General features: G+C 32.6%; 1 protein-coding gene across 1 annotated transcript; it reads left to right on the forward strand.

Annotated features, from left to right (window-relative positions):
• Nucleotides 1-426: 426 nt before the first annotated feature.
• Nucleotides 427-17,422, forward strand: LOC145326607 (uncharacterized). The gene is made up of 21 exons (XM_080169977.1): nucleotides 427-557; nucleotides 2,905-2,997; nucleotides 3,488-3,557; nucleotides 6,266-6,321; nucleotides 6,853-6,911; nucleotides 7,378-7,420; nucleotides 8,377-8,452; nucleotides 10,004-10,075; nucleotides 10,405-10,491; nucleotides 11,034-11,243; nucleotides 11,533-11,602; nucleotides 12,582-12,665; nucleotides 13,188-13,270; nucleotides 13,516-13,538; nucleotides 13,851-13,932; nucleotides 14,926-14,999; nucleotides 15,320-15,425; nucleotides 15,559-15,638; nucleotides 16,141-16,378; nucleotides 16,620-16,686; nucleotides 17,297-17,422. The coding sequence occupies exons 2-21, from the start codon at nucleotides 2,934-2,936 to the stop codon at nucleotides 17,420-17,422; spliced, it is 1,770 nt and encodes a 589-aa protein (XP_080026103.1). The 5' UTR covers nucleotides 427-557; nucleotides 2,905-2,933.
• The last annotated feature ends 71 nt before the right edge of the window (nucleotides 17,423-17,493 follow it).

Genomic DNA, 17,493 nt, shown 5'->3' on the forward strand with positions numbered 1-17,493 from the left:
CGGCTTGTTTTTCGAATAATTATGTAAGAGTTTTTTTCAATGGATTTTAAAACCTTTTAAGTGTTCTTTATCTTTTAACAAGAACTTATATTTCCATTGATATTTTTGAGGATTTTAAAAGGTTAGGTTTAAAATAACATTGGATATGGAATACGATATTGGCAGGGGAAAAGTTGTCGTCAATATGGGTTGCAAACATAGACCTCATTTATTGGTTAGTTCGTTCATCCAGTATGAGGCGAGTGGATGGGGGGATCGTTATAATGGCAATCTTATTTAAAATGAATTTAAAATAATCGCTCTTTTTTTAAATTTTGTTACCTTAATGTTTGACCTAATAGCCTAAAATTTGAAACAGCTTTGCTGCTATGGACGTAATGGACGTATGGACGCCCTTGTTTTAACTTTGAATTTCTATATGTTATTGTTTTAGTCTCTGACTTAATTAAATGAGCAATCACTCTTTTAAAGAGATAAGAGATATCAAAGTAAATTAGGAAACAATAAAAATTATAATCAGTTTAGTTTCAACTCTTGAGTGAGCAACATTTATTCGTGTAAGTGTCAGTGTCATGTTAGAGCTAAAAGGTTTTAATTTAATGAAAGGAATGGGGGGGGGGGATAGGGTGTTCCAGTGCTTGATAGGCATTTTTTGTATTATCTTGTTTTTTTATTATAAATTTATTCTTACTTTTTACTTGCTTGTTCTTGGTTCTTTCAAACAATGAGTGAATGCTCAGACATTTATGTACAAAAAAGGCGAAAGAATATAATCAAATTATTTTAAAAAGCTTTATTAATGACTTGATCATATGTACTATGTTTGGTATATTTTTATTTTGTATCATTTACTAATTTTAAAACTATTTCCTACTCCCTTTACTATTTTCTAATTAGGGCAACCTATTTTTTATATTTTCTTTTATTCAATTGAGTTTGAAAGTTAATCATTATCCCAGCGACAAGATTTAGTAACGTATTTTGATAGACCAACCGACCAAATCGTACGCCTTGCAATGTAGTATCGATACTAAAATTGCAAAATTTGTATTATAAATACTGAATAATTTATGCTCGTAGCAAAGCCTATTTTATTTCACATAATATTTAAATAATAGTATTTTTTAAAGCAAAGTTTTTTTTTATAAGTATGGTCTGTCTGTACGTCCATGAAGTTGAAGAAAGTCTCTAAAAATTAAGCATGTGGCGTCATGAAAATGAGGGATTATTCATGTATTTATAAAGGTTTTCTTTCCCACTCTTCCTCTCCTCATCCCTCATTTTTATGTTGCCAGAACTTTTTTTGAGAGACTTTCTTTGTCTTCTACGTCCATCAGTATGTATATAACAGTTAGCCCTTATCGTTATCTAAGCAAAGTATCTCAATCCGTACATCCTGTATTTAATCAATTTTGCTGTAGGTTTATGTAAAATTTGTTTATATCTTTAATGTAATATTCTGCTCATATTCTGTTTGTACAATCTACAAGAGTTCAAAACGCTTGTCCTATCTTCTGATTTTAAAGCTTCGCTTATCTGGATGTTGTCATCCTTGTTTGAAAGAATAAGAATGACACTTTCCATTACTGGCAAAGCTATTGAATATAAAAGGAAAGAAAAGCAAGTAAAAGGAAAGAAAAGATCCACAACAGAGAGATAGACGGACCTAACAATTAGTGATGACCAGTGAATATATGGACAGCTTCGTATAGTAATCTTAAGTTACATATTTCAAAAGTTTGAAGATCCAAAAAAAGAAAAATTAGGCATTTTAATTGGATTAATTAATCGTCTAATAGCGGCTAAAACTCTAATGTTACTTACGGTAGGGGGTTGGGTTAAGTTGACCCAACACTTCTCACTTTCAGTATATATTAAACATAAAAAGTAAAAGTTTGTAGAAGATAGGAATTTTTTCCAAGGACAATTTCTGTTTGTTAGGAGGTAGAATTGCACCCCACCCTCTCTAAAAAATATCCTCTTTGCCTGATACTATAAGAAGCTTTATTGTAAAGGAGAACCATATCTGTCAAGTGGTTAGCAAGCTACAGACATATATGTAGATAGACACTTAGACAGACATCCTGTTACTTTTATATTAGGATTTTCAATTTAGAGTTTTTCAAAGATTTACTGAAAAACTTAATTATTAAAAGGTATCAGAAAAAAAATGAAATGTAAACAATCTTTTACATACATGCTGGCTTATGTATTTTGAAGTCTATAAAAAGCCATATTCATACCAAGTTTGCCATTAAAGCTTGGTTACTTTTTAATAACTTGATAAACATCACCCTATAAAACAACTATTAGTGTAAAACAATAGATGGGGACAGGGTTAAATAACTGTAAGTCCCCGCCAATGTGCTGACTTTCAATTGGGTCTTTGAATATTAGATATATCATCGTAAATATCAACACAGCCAAGTCGCTACAATAGAGCAGAAAACAATTTGCTAGCAGACGAAAAGGGTTCACAAGACAGGGGCTAAGTAGTTGTCTGGGTTATACATCTATACTTATTACATTTATTAAACAAATAATAGATTAAATTAAGAACTTTTCGTGACAATTCATTACAATAAATGTTTTTTATTTATTCACAATACATAAAAGACGCAATTTTGCTCAATTAATGACACCTTAATGCCACATAATCCTTCCTTAAATGAAATTTTATATTAAACACAAGTGTTTAATAAACTAAAAATTTAAATCATCACTGCCTTTAGTATAAAATAAACAACGCCATGAGAAAAAATGTTAATAATGAAAGATTAGTAAAAAAAATTGTTAAAAATATTATGCGTATGGCAGTGATGAGCGCAAAATATACTTCTAATGCCGCGTAGTGTTATGCCAATCAACGAAAAATCATAATGGCAAGTGTATCAATGATTTCAGTAGGTAGAGCTGCGCGTTTGTCCGCTAGGATGCCAAAGAATAAGAGAAATAGACCCTCACAGAAGGAACGTAGACAGTCTACTGTTGTGGAAGGTAAAATCTTATTTCAGTATGGATCAGAATCCCATTAATTTCTGATAGATCCAAAATAAATGTAGCATATGTAATCATGAAACTGATAGAATAGATACACCTTTGGTACATAAAGTATCTTCTACTTTAATCTATGTTTGTTTCTTTTGTTTTAATCATCTGTAAGAGGTAAATTAAGTCATGAAGGTACACCTTTAGTACCTTTTGTAAATTCTACTTCAATCTATGTTTTTTTATTTTATTAACTCCTGTGAGTGGTAAATGACAACTTTTGTACTAGTCATAACTTCTACTTTATTTCATTATTTCTGTTTTTAACTCCTGTGAAAGGTAAATACGATGGAACGTTTAGTACTTTTAAAAAAATTCTACTTTATTCTATGATTTTTTTCTCTCCTGTTTTTAGCTCCAAAAAAGTTGTAAGTTGTATAGAGGAACAACTTTAGTGCTTGATATAACGTTTACTTTATTCCATATTTTCTGTTTTTAGCTCCTGTGAGTGGTAAATTAGATGGAGGGACACCCTTGGTACTTGGCGGAACCTCTCTTCTAGATTCTGCGTAAGTATTCTTTGATTTGTATTGTCTTATCTTTTTTATACCTTGTTTTATGACGATGATTTCAAAGACTACAACGGATTATGTGAAACTTTTTGATTTGTAATTTTTTTTATGATACAATTATTTGCTACAAACACACATGGATACTGTACAATAAAAGCCAAATTAAGTGTCCCTCCTATTCACACATACAAAATTCTGTTTTTTTTTGAAACGTCTAAATATTAGAGGAAAATTGTTGATTAGGTTATATTAATTGCTGTAGTCACATCTCTACCTAACTCCTTTATAGAATTTGAAAACCAGATATTCTGCACATTTCAGCAAAGACAATGCTTTAATTTTTCGTGCTTTTCCTTAAATTGTAAATCGAGCACCAAAACACACATCCTTTATTTTTTAAAATTTAGTAATAATGAAGGGGGAGGGTTAACATCTATATACTCCCTAACCCTAACACTGATCTACCTAACCTTAACTGAGCTTCAGTGAAAATCAATAACAAGAAAAACTACCCCACTACTCTTATTCTATATTAATATTTTTCTATTTGATAATTTTTAAATTCATAGATAAGGTTTCTTGTTGTCATATAAATTCTTTTATTCTATAATGCAACTATGAATGCAGAATGACTAGACACTAAAATTGGATCAAATGTGTTTTTAAACCTTTTTAACTATTCTAAGAGAGATGATTATATATTTGATTTATTTTGTCTAAAAACTATGAAAAATTAGATGAACTTAATTAAATTTCATCATAGATAATTTATCTTTATAATAAAGTAAAATGATCTCTGTCTGTGTGTGTGTACCAAAAGATCTCGCTAACAAATGAATCGTTATGGTTCTACTTCACAGGGTAGCTTCTCATATGTTCTGTAAGGTTAATATTTTGGGGGAGAGTACCACAACCCTCGCAAAAAAACGCATCTTGAAAAAAAATAACCCCTCCAAAAATTAAAATTTAAACTTTGTGGGGGGGGGGGATGACATCCACTTTACCCTCAAGTGCCCCTAGAGGCCTCTAGGAGCGTATTCGCTCGTGTAAAATATATCAGGTATAAAAAGGAAGACTGAATTTAGAAAACCAATATTACTTATTAGAGGTTGGAGTTTTGAAGTGGCAATTTTGTTTTCAAGGGAGTGAAGGCAAGGGAAAGCTCTTTTTGAGATTTAAAGGATCAAAGTTGTAAAAAGTGCTTAAAAAAGAAAACAAAAATCTTGATATTGCACAGGATAATGCAATAATAATACAAGTTCACATTTTTCATGCTAAAAATAATTATTGTTTACAAAAATGAACAAGTATTTGTAATCTTTAGTAAGTCTGTGTTATATAAACAAGGATGGAAACGAAATAGAAGCGAAGCAAATAAAAATCATAGAATGGAGAATAGGACAAAATGAGTTGTTGAGCAGATGTTCAGTTTTAAAAAAGAAAAGAGAGAACCTTTAGATAATAAGGTTTATGTCTTTTAAAGCATGAAAGATAAACAGGCGGACAAAACAATGTATGGACTAGATGCGGGTATGTCAAAGGAATCTTAAATCTAGATTTTATATGTCTATCTTAAATAGCAGCTGAGAAAATCATATTTCCCACATGGTTTTCCGGACTGACTGACGGACAGACAAAGTGAATTAAACAGTCTAAAACAAGGAGGATAACGTCCAAGAAAGCGAAGCTCAACCAATTAGATTTTCAGAAAAACGAGAATTGAAAATTATTCTAGTGACAAAGCTTTTAACAATGCAGAATTGGATTATTTTACTTATTGCAGTATGCTTATTTACTTTTTTATACAATGCTGGCGGCTTCGCCCCAAGCCTCTACGGGCGTTGCCCCAGGAGGTAATTTAAAAGAAAAATTAAGTACCTCTGGTAGTGCAACCACCTAATTTAAATTAACCTTTTTTTTTGGGGGGGGGGGGTTATTGGTGTCCCACTCCCAAGAAAATAGCCTAAAACCACCACGGGACCAGTAGGTATATTCCCTGAAGAGTAGAATCCAATCGGTTCAGTGATTACCGAGATTTTAGGGACGGACTGACAGATGGACGGACAGACAGACATCAAGCTGCTTTGTATTATAGATTAAAAAATCTTTTTAAAGCACAATTTTTTTCGTTCAAAATTTGAAAAAAAAATTTAAGTCTAAGAAGAGGTTTCTATAATAATTTTTTAACTTTTCATGATCGACAAAAGAGTACAAATATTTTAAGCAGGCAGACAAATAGACATACCGAGCAACTGGCGCACATTATTTTACAATTTGAACAGCACAATCTAGCTTATCTTTTATCATTTTATGAGTAACCTAAGTAAAGTTTTTGTTTAAAAAGTATTTTTAAACTTAATGGTGTGATTGGCAACGCATTTATTCTTAAAGTGACTATGTGTAAGGATAGTTTTTTATTAAAAATTCAATTAAAGTTACTGACTTCACGTGCTAAACAAACAAAGTGGCTATTGTAATTTTTAGTATGTAGTTTGAAACTTCATATAAAATAAATTCAATGATATAATATTTTTTCATTTTTCCTTTTACCACTAAAAAATAAGTGCAAAAGTAAATTTTTTATTAAAAAATCTAGTTGAAAGTAACTTACAGAACATTAATAAGGTAAAGTTATTATGAAATGTATACAATTAATGAAAATATTACATGAAAATAATATGTAGATCAGAAATGTTATTGTTCAGGCTGAAGCTAGCTTCTGGAGTTAGCTCAGACGCGGCAGCTATGATTAAAGATGTTGGTATGTTTCATTTGTTTAGTAGAAAAGCTACTCTATAATTATCTCTTCAACAATTATGATTAATTTCTCTAAAGGGTACATTGGAAAGAAAAGCAATATAATTAAATCTAAAAAAATATATTTTTATATGTTCATAAAAAATTTGACTCTTATTGACTATTTAGTGATGAAGCCCAAATACATAACTTTTGCACCACGTCGTCTTCCTGTAACGTCATATTCTCCATCTCTTTTTTTGGAATTTTCTTTCTCTCTTCTCCTCTCATCTCCCTCATTTTATGACGTCACAGGAAGAAGACGTGGTGCACAAGTTATGTATTTTGGGCTTCGTCCTATTTAGTTTCTAAAGCAAAGATTTTTGTCTTTAAGTATGACTTAAAACTACATATAAGTAATTGGTGTGTGATTCCTATACTCATATATATGTGAAGTAGTAAGCTTTTCCCAAGTAATTGCTTTTAGGTATGACTAATAACTATATCCACTATAAATGGTATGCCTATTTTTTATGTGATTCCTATTATGTTTTAGAAACTCATATAAACTCACCCAACGTTCAAATCAATGCAAGAATCAAGAAATCTTCTACGGTAAATCTCAATTTACCTTTACAATTTACAATTTTATAAAAGTAACAGGATGTCTTTCTTTCTGTCTGTAATTCTACTTATGCTAAGATCTCATAAATGGCTGGAACGATTATTCTAAAATTTTCAGGGAAGAGATATTTTGGTCCAAAAAAAGGTTTTAGTCTAATTTGAATGAATAGGCCATAGCGTTTGGGTATAACCTTTTTTATCAAGATTACTTTATATATGTATGCCCGGGGAAAACTTTAGTTTTTACTGGTTGAAGGGGCTAAAATAAAAGATGAATAGATTTAACCAATAATCATAATTTCTGATTCTATTTTAGCTGAATTGAAAACTAAAAAAAATTGTGATTTCATCTGTTTTTTAGGATTTGTTTTAAACGACCTTTTTATCTGCCCCCAAAATTTATTTTCGTTATATTTTTATTTTCTGTTATACCTTATTCCTGATTCTATTTTTGCAGATGTCTATGACAACAAGGACAACCCAGCACAATATCACAACAGGTGAATAAGATTAGAGAAAAAACAACAGATCCAAGTCTTGTGTGTTAGTCGTTTGTTAAAATATACATTAGGGATCGAAGTTGGATAAAGGAGAAATGGATATATTATTATTAATTGGATCTCACACCAGATTATCATGTACTCTAAAAAAGTTGAACTTGTAGCTGGTTCAAACATAGACGTCCAAGGGGGGGGGGGAGGTAAAAATAATTTGAGGCGCGCTTCGCGCGCCATTTTACCCCCCCCCCTAAAAGCAAATTCCCCCCCCCTTAAAAAATTTTTACCCTCCCCAAATAAAAAAGCTTGGACGCCCGTGGGCTCAAATAACGATTTCCCCATCCTCTCTCTTTACTCCATGCCCTGCCTTCCTACTGAATGAACGAACTGACCAATAAATGAGGTCCATGATAGCAAATATCCATATATGTTCTATATAAGAAATTTTATACAAGATTTTCCAAGATTAGTTAGTTTAAAAACTGTGTGCACTTTTACTATGTTTTGATAAGGTGTTTCAATCTAACAGTGTCCAAACATTTCATCAAATAAATCTAATCCACAATATGGTTAAATTTGTTTATCATAACTGAGGATGGACATGATTCTACCTTCCATTTAAGTTATAATCCCTGAATTTTCTTACATGAAGAATAACAATAAGACATTATGATTAGAACATTTAACACTGTTCAATACTATGTTAAGAATATTGTTTCAGGGATAGAGGGATCATTGGGCTGTTTATTACACTAGTCCCCAAAGTTTTATCATTACATTTTCCTTTTCGTTTGCTCAACATCTTTGGACAGACTTTTATGGTTGGTTCATTAGGTTAAGTGTCCAAACATTTTAACCAATTGTAATGTACAGAAGGGTTATTTTTTGTTTCTTTTAACATTTAGGATGTATTGTAATCAATTTATCGGCCATTGTCTTATCCCTTATATTTTTATTAGGAGAGAAGAAGAGCTTCCAAGCCAGCAATGTGCAGCACCAGGAAATGGAACAAACCTGGAGCTCTGGTCCTGCCAGGTATTAACAGGATATATAGTATTATCAGACCTGGAGCTCTGGACCTGCCAGGTATTAACAAGACCACCAACATATACCCCATACTATCATATAAAGTAGTAAGCTTTTTTGTCTGCAGGTAATCTAAGGATCTCGCTAACCGCTGAACCGATATGGTTCTTCTTTAGAGTGAAGTTTCTTATAGGTCCCAGGATGGTTTTAAGCTGTTTTATTTTAATAAGAAAAAGTCGTTGTATGGTTTTAAGCTATTTTTCTGCCCTTTCATATCCCTTCGAATATCCCTAGATACTAGGAATGCAACAGCTAGTGTCAATATATTGTCATTGTGTCAATAATATGTCTGCGAGGGCCATTTTTTTTAAAGCCATATAGTCGACGTAAATTATATCATTATTTATGCTTTATTACTTTATAACTTTAACTAGCGGCTTTGCCCCTAGCCTCTAGGGGCTATGCCCCAAGAGGTAATCAAAAAAAAATTTGAGATGAAACCATTTATTTCGAACATTTAAAAAAAAACATATTTTGGTGCTGCGAACTATAATTTCATGGGTTATCCATAACGCTTTCTTTTCAATCTTTTAATAATTGTTTTGGTGGTGTCGGGGTAGTTGGGGGTGTCCCACCCCCCAAGAAAATAGCTTGTTACCACCACAGAACCAGTAGGTATATTCCCTGAAGAGTAGAGCCCATTCCGTTCAGCGGTTACCAAGATCTTAAGCTTCAAACGAACAGACAGACGGACAGACAGACATCAAGCTACTTTAAAATAGATAAAAAATTGGTTCTTTCTGATATAATTAATTACAATTTATTGACAATTGGTCATTTTATTGACAGGGAGGGATAGAATACTAGGGGTTCTTCTATCCGTATCCTACTAGATGAACGAACTGACCAATAAATAATGTTCATGTTTTCAACCTCAAATGACGACAATTTTTCTTCTGTAGTAATATCCACGTATATTCTATATCCATTAATCCTGATGTTATGAAATAGTTAGCTGTGTCTAAAAATCCTTCTACTTTCAATTACTGTAAGGCATAATATTTTTAGTCAATATGAAGGGTTTTGTTTCTAATTATGTATCGTTAATGTTCAGAGATATAATAATAGTTTTTTTTATTTGCATAATATCATTCTTATAATGTATCATGTACAAATATCCTAAATTTAAAAAGTTATAAAAAATGAGTTGTAAATATTGATTTACAGGCAATCAATAAAAAGATAAGAATTTAAGCTAATAAATGTTTGAACAGGGTTCGGCAACTGTAATTAACCCTCCAATATATACCCGTTTGGATGCTTAAAATTTTTTTTTTTGAAAAGTAGGATTGCGATATTTGAGTCAGGTTTAGAATTCCAGCTGACTTTTATGGTTGCAAAAGATTAATTTCCCTACTGCTTACAGGCAGCTGACTCGCGGCTGCCGAGACCTGGTTTAAAAGGTTATACAAATTATTTATATTTTAAAGATTTCTCATAAAATATGTCTGTCACAAATAACAATAAATTTTTATTAAATTTGAATAATTTGCTTGTCAGGGGAGCAACAAATATACAATCAGCTGAAATGTATCAACAATCAAACTTTAGAAGAGATACTGAAATGGAAAGGTACACAAAATAAAGCAGCTGATAGCACCTATAAAAGTTATGTCATACAATACAAATGACCGATGATAGGCTGTATACATTTTAAGTAACCAATAGTAGTCCAGTTAAAAACTGCTTCACACAAAGTTGAAAAGTTGAAGGAAAAGTAATATTCTTTACCTTATCTATAATTACAAATTGTCATTTTTGTATTTTCTCTTTATAAACTTCATAACTAAGCAATATGTCATTTTCTGTAGAGAATTTGTGATCTTTTAACTACTGTGAACTGACCGTCAAATCAAACATAAATGAAAACTAAATATAAATTTTAAAAAGTCTTCTTTCAGTCCCACCAAGGCTGTGAAAATTCCAATTGGGGTAGTGGAGTCCCCCATGTCCCCACCAAAAGACTTGGACTGCGAAACCTTCCCCTACAGGGGGGTGTCAATCTGACTTAACATCAATCATATAATATAAAGTAACAGAATTTGTCTGTTTGCGTATTTATTTAATTATCTTTAAGCAAAATATTTATTCAGCACTATTTTTGAGAGAAATCCCCGAGACTAGGGACTAAGCCACTAGTTTTCCTAAAGGAATATTTCAATGTAGGGGAGACAGCGTAAAAAGGCACCAAAAAATGACGTCATACAAAAAAGTTGGCCAATGAGAGGCCAGTATATACTATATTTGACCAATTGTAAAATTTGTACCCGCCTCTTATTGGTTATTTTATCGTATGACGTCATTTTTTGGTGCCACTTTACGCTGTCTCAAAGTAGGGTATTTAATCAGCTAGGTATCGTTAGGTATATTGAAATTTGTCAAAAAAATACATTAACTAACTCAGTAAAACTAAGAGATACATTTTATTTGTTGACACCCTGTACATATTCTAAACTTGGTAATGTATTATAGCTTGACACCCTGTACATATTCTAAACTTGGTAAGGTATTATAGCTTGACACCCTGTCTCAGCGCCCAACAGTCACTGGAAGAAAACTCCAAGGTTTATGTAGTAGCTGTTGATGACAGTAACAATGAAAATGAAGAAATAATTGCTGTTGAAAGTCCTTCTGAAGAGAACAGCTCTAAGATTTATCTTGTAGCTAGTAATGATACATCTGAAAATATGGCTGTTGAAGGAGTTGCCAACACAAACAAAACTGGTGGTGATAGTAAGAGGTAAATTTTTGCCAGTGCAGTGTTATGTGATAAAAGGTGTCAAAACTACCTTTAATATTGAAATTGGGAAGGTCTGTCTACCTCTTCTTCAACACCCAAATGGTTTAGTTTTTCCTTGTGTAAATTGGTAGGCTAGGGTAGATAATATTGGGTAATATGAGGATAGCAGAACACCCCCCCCCTTCTTTCATTTATTAAATTTATCTTAAAAATAGGCAGGGGTATTCCTGTGCTTGCTTGACACTCCAAGAGAAAGCACTGAATTTTAAGTAAAAAGTTTAATTTTTAGTGGAAGACGACCAAGTAAACTGAACATTGCCCCAATAATCATTACAGAAGCAGAAGATATCCAGGATGAGGTAAGGGTTATTTATCGCATAGTATTAAAGTCAGTTTTCCGCAGATATAAAAATGTACAATTACATCTAAATTTTACCTCGAGATGCCTAAGACCCGGGCTAACAAAACAGGAAGGGTTAGGTAGGAGCTAGATAAATAGTAAGCTATAAAAATTGGAAAGGATTTAATGAATATAATAGATTTAAAATCTGCATAAAATTTTAAGGAATTTTTTATAAAATTCGTTTTTTGTATAATTCTTTATCTATAAGCGCAAATACAAATTAAGTTAAATAATTTTAACGTCTGTGATTGGTGGATTGAAAACTATCTGCGCCCTGATTGGAGAAGCTTAAGTGACGTACATCATTCAACCAATAAGAGCGCAGGTACTTTCCAATCCACCTATCCTATTGGTCAAAATTTATAAACTTAAATTGGATTTGCGCTTTTAAATAATGAATTATATAAAAATCGAATTTTATAAAAAATCCTTAAAATTTTATGCAGATTTCAATATTCATTTAAATTATTTCCAATTTTTATAGCTTAATAAATAGCTTTAAAAAATTCTAGGGCTTAAATCTAAAATTAAAACTTTCTAAAGTAGAGAACTTCAGTAGTTATTGAAATCTTAAGATTCAGACAAAAAAATGTTATATTTAAAACAAATCTATCATTTCTTTTAAACATAAATTCTTTCTAAAATAGAAAGGGATAGTTGGAACCCAGTAAAAGTGTCTGACTATGACGTAAGAAAAAATTAACAATTAACCAATGAGAGCCCGCTATATATTTTACCATTGGTCAATTACAGTGAATACTGGCTTCTCATTGGTTAATTGTTATTTTTTTCTGACGTCATAGTTCGATTCTTTTACGAGGTTCATTTTTAAAATTGTGTTGTATAAAATGATCTTTTATATTTTTTACAATTAAGAACTTTTTACGTCAATGTGTTAAAACCATTCCTATTTAATATAATTGTAAATATTTTAGGAGGTAATTGTGAAGACACCAACCATAAAGCAGAGAAGAAAATCCACAGATAATACTGTTTTCAAAGTTCTAGAGTCTGGAACAGTAAGTAAACAATATTAAACAAGGATGATAATATCCATAAATCCACAGATAATACTGTATTCAAAGTTCTAGAGTCCGGAACAGTAAGTAAACAATATTAAACAAGGATGATAATATCCATAAATCCACAGATAATACTGTATTCAAAGTTCTGGAGTCCGGAACAGTAAGTAAACAATATTAAACAAGGATGATAATATCCATAAATCCACAGATAATACTGTATTCAAAGTTCTGGAGTCTGGAACAGTAAGTAAACATTATTATATAAGATAAGTTTAAGTTCAAGATCAATAATATCACGAAATCCCGAAAAGGAAAAAAAACAGTAGATCAAAGAATCAGCGAATCAAATCTACTTTGCCCCCGTAGATATTCTAGCTGACCGACTGACGATTTATGGACAAACTGAAATAAAAGGTAGCTCTGCTAATAAAGAGAGAATGTTCAAATATAAATTAAAAATTATTTAAAAATCACGAAACCTCGACCGGTATTCTAAATAATTTGTACATATTTTAGTTTGGAGGCTACAATATAAACAATCTAGTGCACGAAGTCCAACATCAATCTACCAAGGAATCATTGCATGAGAAAATATCCAAAGGAATGATAACTTACACTTTACAATAGATTATGAACTTTTATACAGAAATCCCTCAAACAAATTTTATTATAGATACTTTAATCCTATTTAAAAAGTATTAAGGATTTTTGGTATGAAGCTTAAGATTTCAGTAAATACTAAATTGATGAAGTTCCCAACTTTGGGTAAGCATCATGTATGTGATTGGATGGTTTTAGGCCATATAATTTCTTAATTTAAGTCTTTAAATTATCATTATTTTTTAGAGGCAAGAAAAAAATCAGCAGGTAAAAGTATAACAACTGTAAAGTCATATAAATAAAGTAAGCACAAAAAGAGAAAGATGACATGATAATAATTATATATAATGGGTATGAAGTAAATATATAACCAATAGGCCGGCACATTGATGGGTGTTTTCCATGTGCCTATCGATCACATAACTCACTCCAACTTTTAAAAAAAATTAGCAGGTGGTTGTTTTTTCCTTATGCATAAACCCTGCGGGGCCAACAATATAGAAACCAACCTTATCATATTTAATTTATTATCCGCGGAAGACTGTCAATAATACAATAAATATCTATTTTAATTTTCAGCATTTTTGAGCCCTGATGATGTGCAAGAACTTTATCTCCAGCAACAAAGAGACAGGGATGAAGCCATGGAAATTGATATCAAGTAAGAATACTAGACTTTAACATTTGGGCACAGCTATGGATTGTGGCTTAGCAATGGTTATAGAATAAATCTGAATATAATGATAGGGTAAAAATTGTCGTCAATTTAGGTTGCTAACATAGCCATCACTTATTGGTCAGTTCGTTAAGTGGTTCAGTAGTGGGTAATCATTATTTTAGCCAGCTACTCGTTTCACTTAATAGAGTACATGATAATCTGGTGTAAGATCCAAGAAAAAAAATCCAGTGGTTCTATGCAGTAATTAGATGTGAAAATTTACAAAGTAGTAGCATGTATGTTCGTATGTCTATATGTAATTTGGGAGTGGGGACAAAACCGCGACAAACAAAACCGCGACAGGGACAAAACCGCGACATAACGAAACCGCGACAGGGACAAAACCGCGACAGTTACAAAACAGCGACAGTTAAAAAATTACAGAAATATAACTATGTAGGATTTTTTTGTAGAAATACATGGCCGCAGCGCTCGGCCCCTTGGCCTGCCTAGCCGCGGGCGCTCGGCCCCCTTGCCCATAACCCAACCTAACCTAACTATTGTAAAAAAAATATTAAAAATTTGAAAAAAATCTACCAACCCCTTTTTTGTAAAATCCACGAAATTCTAAACTATAAATAAGTTAAATTACATTAAACATTTAAACATATAGGTTAGGTTAGGTTAGGTTATAGGCAAGGGGGCCGAGCGACCGCGGCTAGGCAGGCCAGGGGGCCGAGCTCTGCGGCCATGACCTTCTAGCATTAAGATTTTTTTATTATAGATTGTTTTGCAATGTCGCGGTTTTGTCACTGTCGCGGTTTTGTCCCTGTCGCGGTTTTGTTATGTCGCGGTTTTGTCCCTGTCGCGGTTTTGTTTGTCGCGGTTTTGTCCCCACTCCGTAATTTGCGTTTCTTAACAATCTTTCGTCAATTTTTTACTCATTAAAATAAAAAGGCATCAACTTGACAAAAACTATTATCATGTTAATTTTAGGGATGATTTAAGCCAAGAGGAATTCAACAAGATATTGAATGAGTACAAGAGCGAACTTGGTGTAGATGATTCAGGTACAATATATAGTGACTATAGCGGCTATGGCCCTAGAGGACTCTTTAAATTCTATGTTAAGATCAGCTGTTTATCAAGAAATATCTAAACTTTGCTAAGCGGCGATAGTATAAGAGAACATGATTTTTTCGCGATTTATCTTGGGAGAGCAGTTGTATCCTCCCCCAAAATAGTTTTAAACATGCCAAGGACCCACTGAAGTGTTTGTTTTGTATATTGTACTTCTAAATACTCATTGAGGCAAACCTGATGAGTTTTTTTTAAAGGTCCAGTCTTTGGGATCTTTTTTACTTTTCATAATTTTATGAATAAATTTCAGAAAAAGAAGTCCCAAAGAAGAAAACTGAAGATATGAAATCAATGATGACTTCAGCAACCAAGAGTGTGAAGAAAGAGTCAGTAAGTGTGCAGGGAAGCTTTTTATAGTGCCTATAAAAAATGACGTCATACTGGCCTACCATGGGTCAATTAAATGTAAACTGGCCTGCCATAGGTGATTTAGTCTGTGTATTAGCCTATCACTAGTAATTTGGATTGTTTGACGTAATTTTTTTATAGCCACTATAAAAAGCTTCGTGTGCAGGAAACCACTACAGTCCACTCTTCTTTCCAGAGTCATACTCATACAAGCTCAACAGGTAAGAGTAGCAATTTCGGCGGTTTCCTTTAAATGACCTAGTCGGGATCTTTATTTTGTAATAAACTTATAATAAGATGGGTTATCTTTAGATTGTTTGCTTATTACTTCATGCTAGGTTAGGTTATATTGTGTAATGGGTAGCATTCGCAGGGTTAGTCCACTTCTGGCATAGACCCTGCAAGGTTAGGGTTCCCTAGCCTCATATATTTTCATAAAATGGTCACTTTAAAGGAAAGCATTGCTATTTATTTTCTAGTATACATTTGGTCAAATTTTAAGTAAGTTAATTAGTAATGTCATTTATGACGTTAAGCTCTGAAGCACTCTGGAAAGTGCCATGTGTTACGTCATAAAAATACGTCTAAATCCATCGCTCTTTTAAGAGTTTACTTTCCTACTTCTCCTCTCATCCCTCCTTCAAAGACGTATTTATGACGTCACACATGACACTTTCCAGCGCTTCTTAAACTCTACTGATGTATCTTGTAAATATTGTTCAGGTGTGAAAAAAGCAGAATCAGTGAGGAAGGAGAGTAAAATAGAACCACTGAGAATAGTAGAACTCAAGAAAGCAGATGATGTGCTCAGCTTCACTAAAGCTGTCATTGACAAGGCTAGAAGAGTCAGCACTTCACAATCCTCATCTTCAGGTAAAGAACAGCTGTCATCAGTACTTCACAATCTTCATCTTCAGGTAAAGAACAGCTGTCACCAGCAGTTCACAATCTTCATCTTCAGGTAAAGAACAGCTGTCATCAGCACTTCACAATTTTCATCTTCAGGTAAAGAACAGCTGTCACCAGTACTTCACAATTCTCATCTTTAGGTAAAGAACAGCTGTCACCAGCACTTCACAATTCTCATCTTCAGGTAAAGAATTGCTGTCATCAGCACTTCACAATCTTCATCTTTAGGTAAAGAACAGCTGTCACCAGCACTTCACAATCTTCATCTTCAGGTAAAGAACTGCTGTTATCAGCACTTCACAATCTTCATTTTCAGGTAAAGAACAGCTGTCACCAGCACTTCACAAACCTCATCTTCAGGTAAAGAACAACTGTCACCAGTACATCACAATCTTCATTTTTAGGTAAAGAACAGCTGTCAACCTGTGTTTTAGAAATAGATACAGAATATACAACATAACATGTAACTCATTTATTGGCCAGTTCGTTCACCCAGTAGGAGATTGGTTAAATAGGACTGGATCTGGTGTAACATCAAAGAATAAAATATCCATTTCTTAAAGCATTTTGGCTTTCCTTAAAATAAAAAAATAACTAAAGAATCATTTAATAAAAGACAAATTAAGTCAATCCTTATATAAAAATAACATAATGTCTAACTGTCTATCTTTGGGTTTCAAAGGATCTTGATAATTGCTGAACCGATATGTTTCTCCTTTACAGTGAAGCTTCTTTATGGTCCAAGGAAGGTTTAATCCTATTTTAGGGAAAGGTACCACCAACCTCTTGGAAAAAAGTAACCTCCCCAAACATTTTAATTTTGTTTTCTTTTTAAAGTTTATATTGGCGGGTTCGCCCCCCCCCCTCTTCCCTTGTTCAAGATACCCTAGAGGCTGTAGTTATATATATAAATTAACATTCATTAGTTGATTTATCAAACATTTAAAAGTATGCATTTATGTAACTTTAGGAAGTTCTCGAGAAGATGTATCTAAGATATTATCCTCAGAGAAGCATGTTAGCTACAATGAAACTGCTGAACAATCCTCTCAACAATCATCTGAACAGAAAGTGGATGGAAAAATATATCTTATGAGTCAGTCTTCTGAACAAGGGAAGTTCTTTTTTTTCACATAGCTTATACTAAAAAACAACTTAAATGCTTAT

This window comes from Acartia tonsa, chromosome 8 (genome assembly GCF_053477335.1).
Source record: "Acartia tonsa isolate MP-2025a chromosome 8, ASM5347733v1, whole genome shotgun sequence".
Taxonomy (NCBI): Eukaryota; Metazoa; Arthropoda; class Copepoda; order Calanoida; family Acartiidae; genus Acartia; species Acartia tonsa.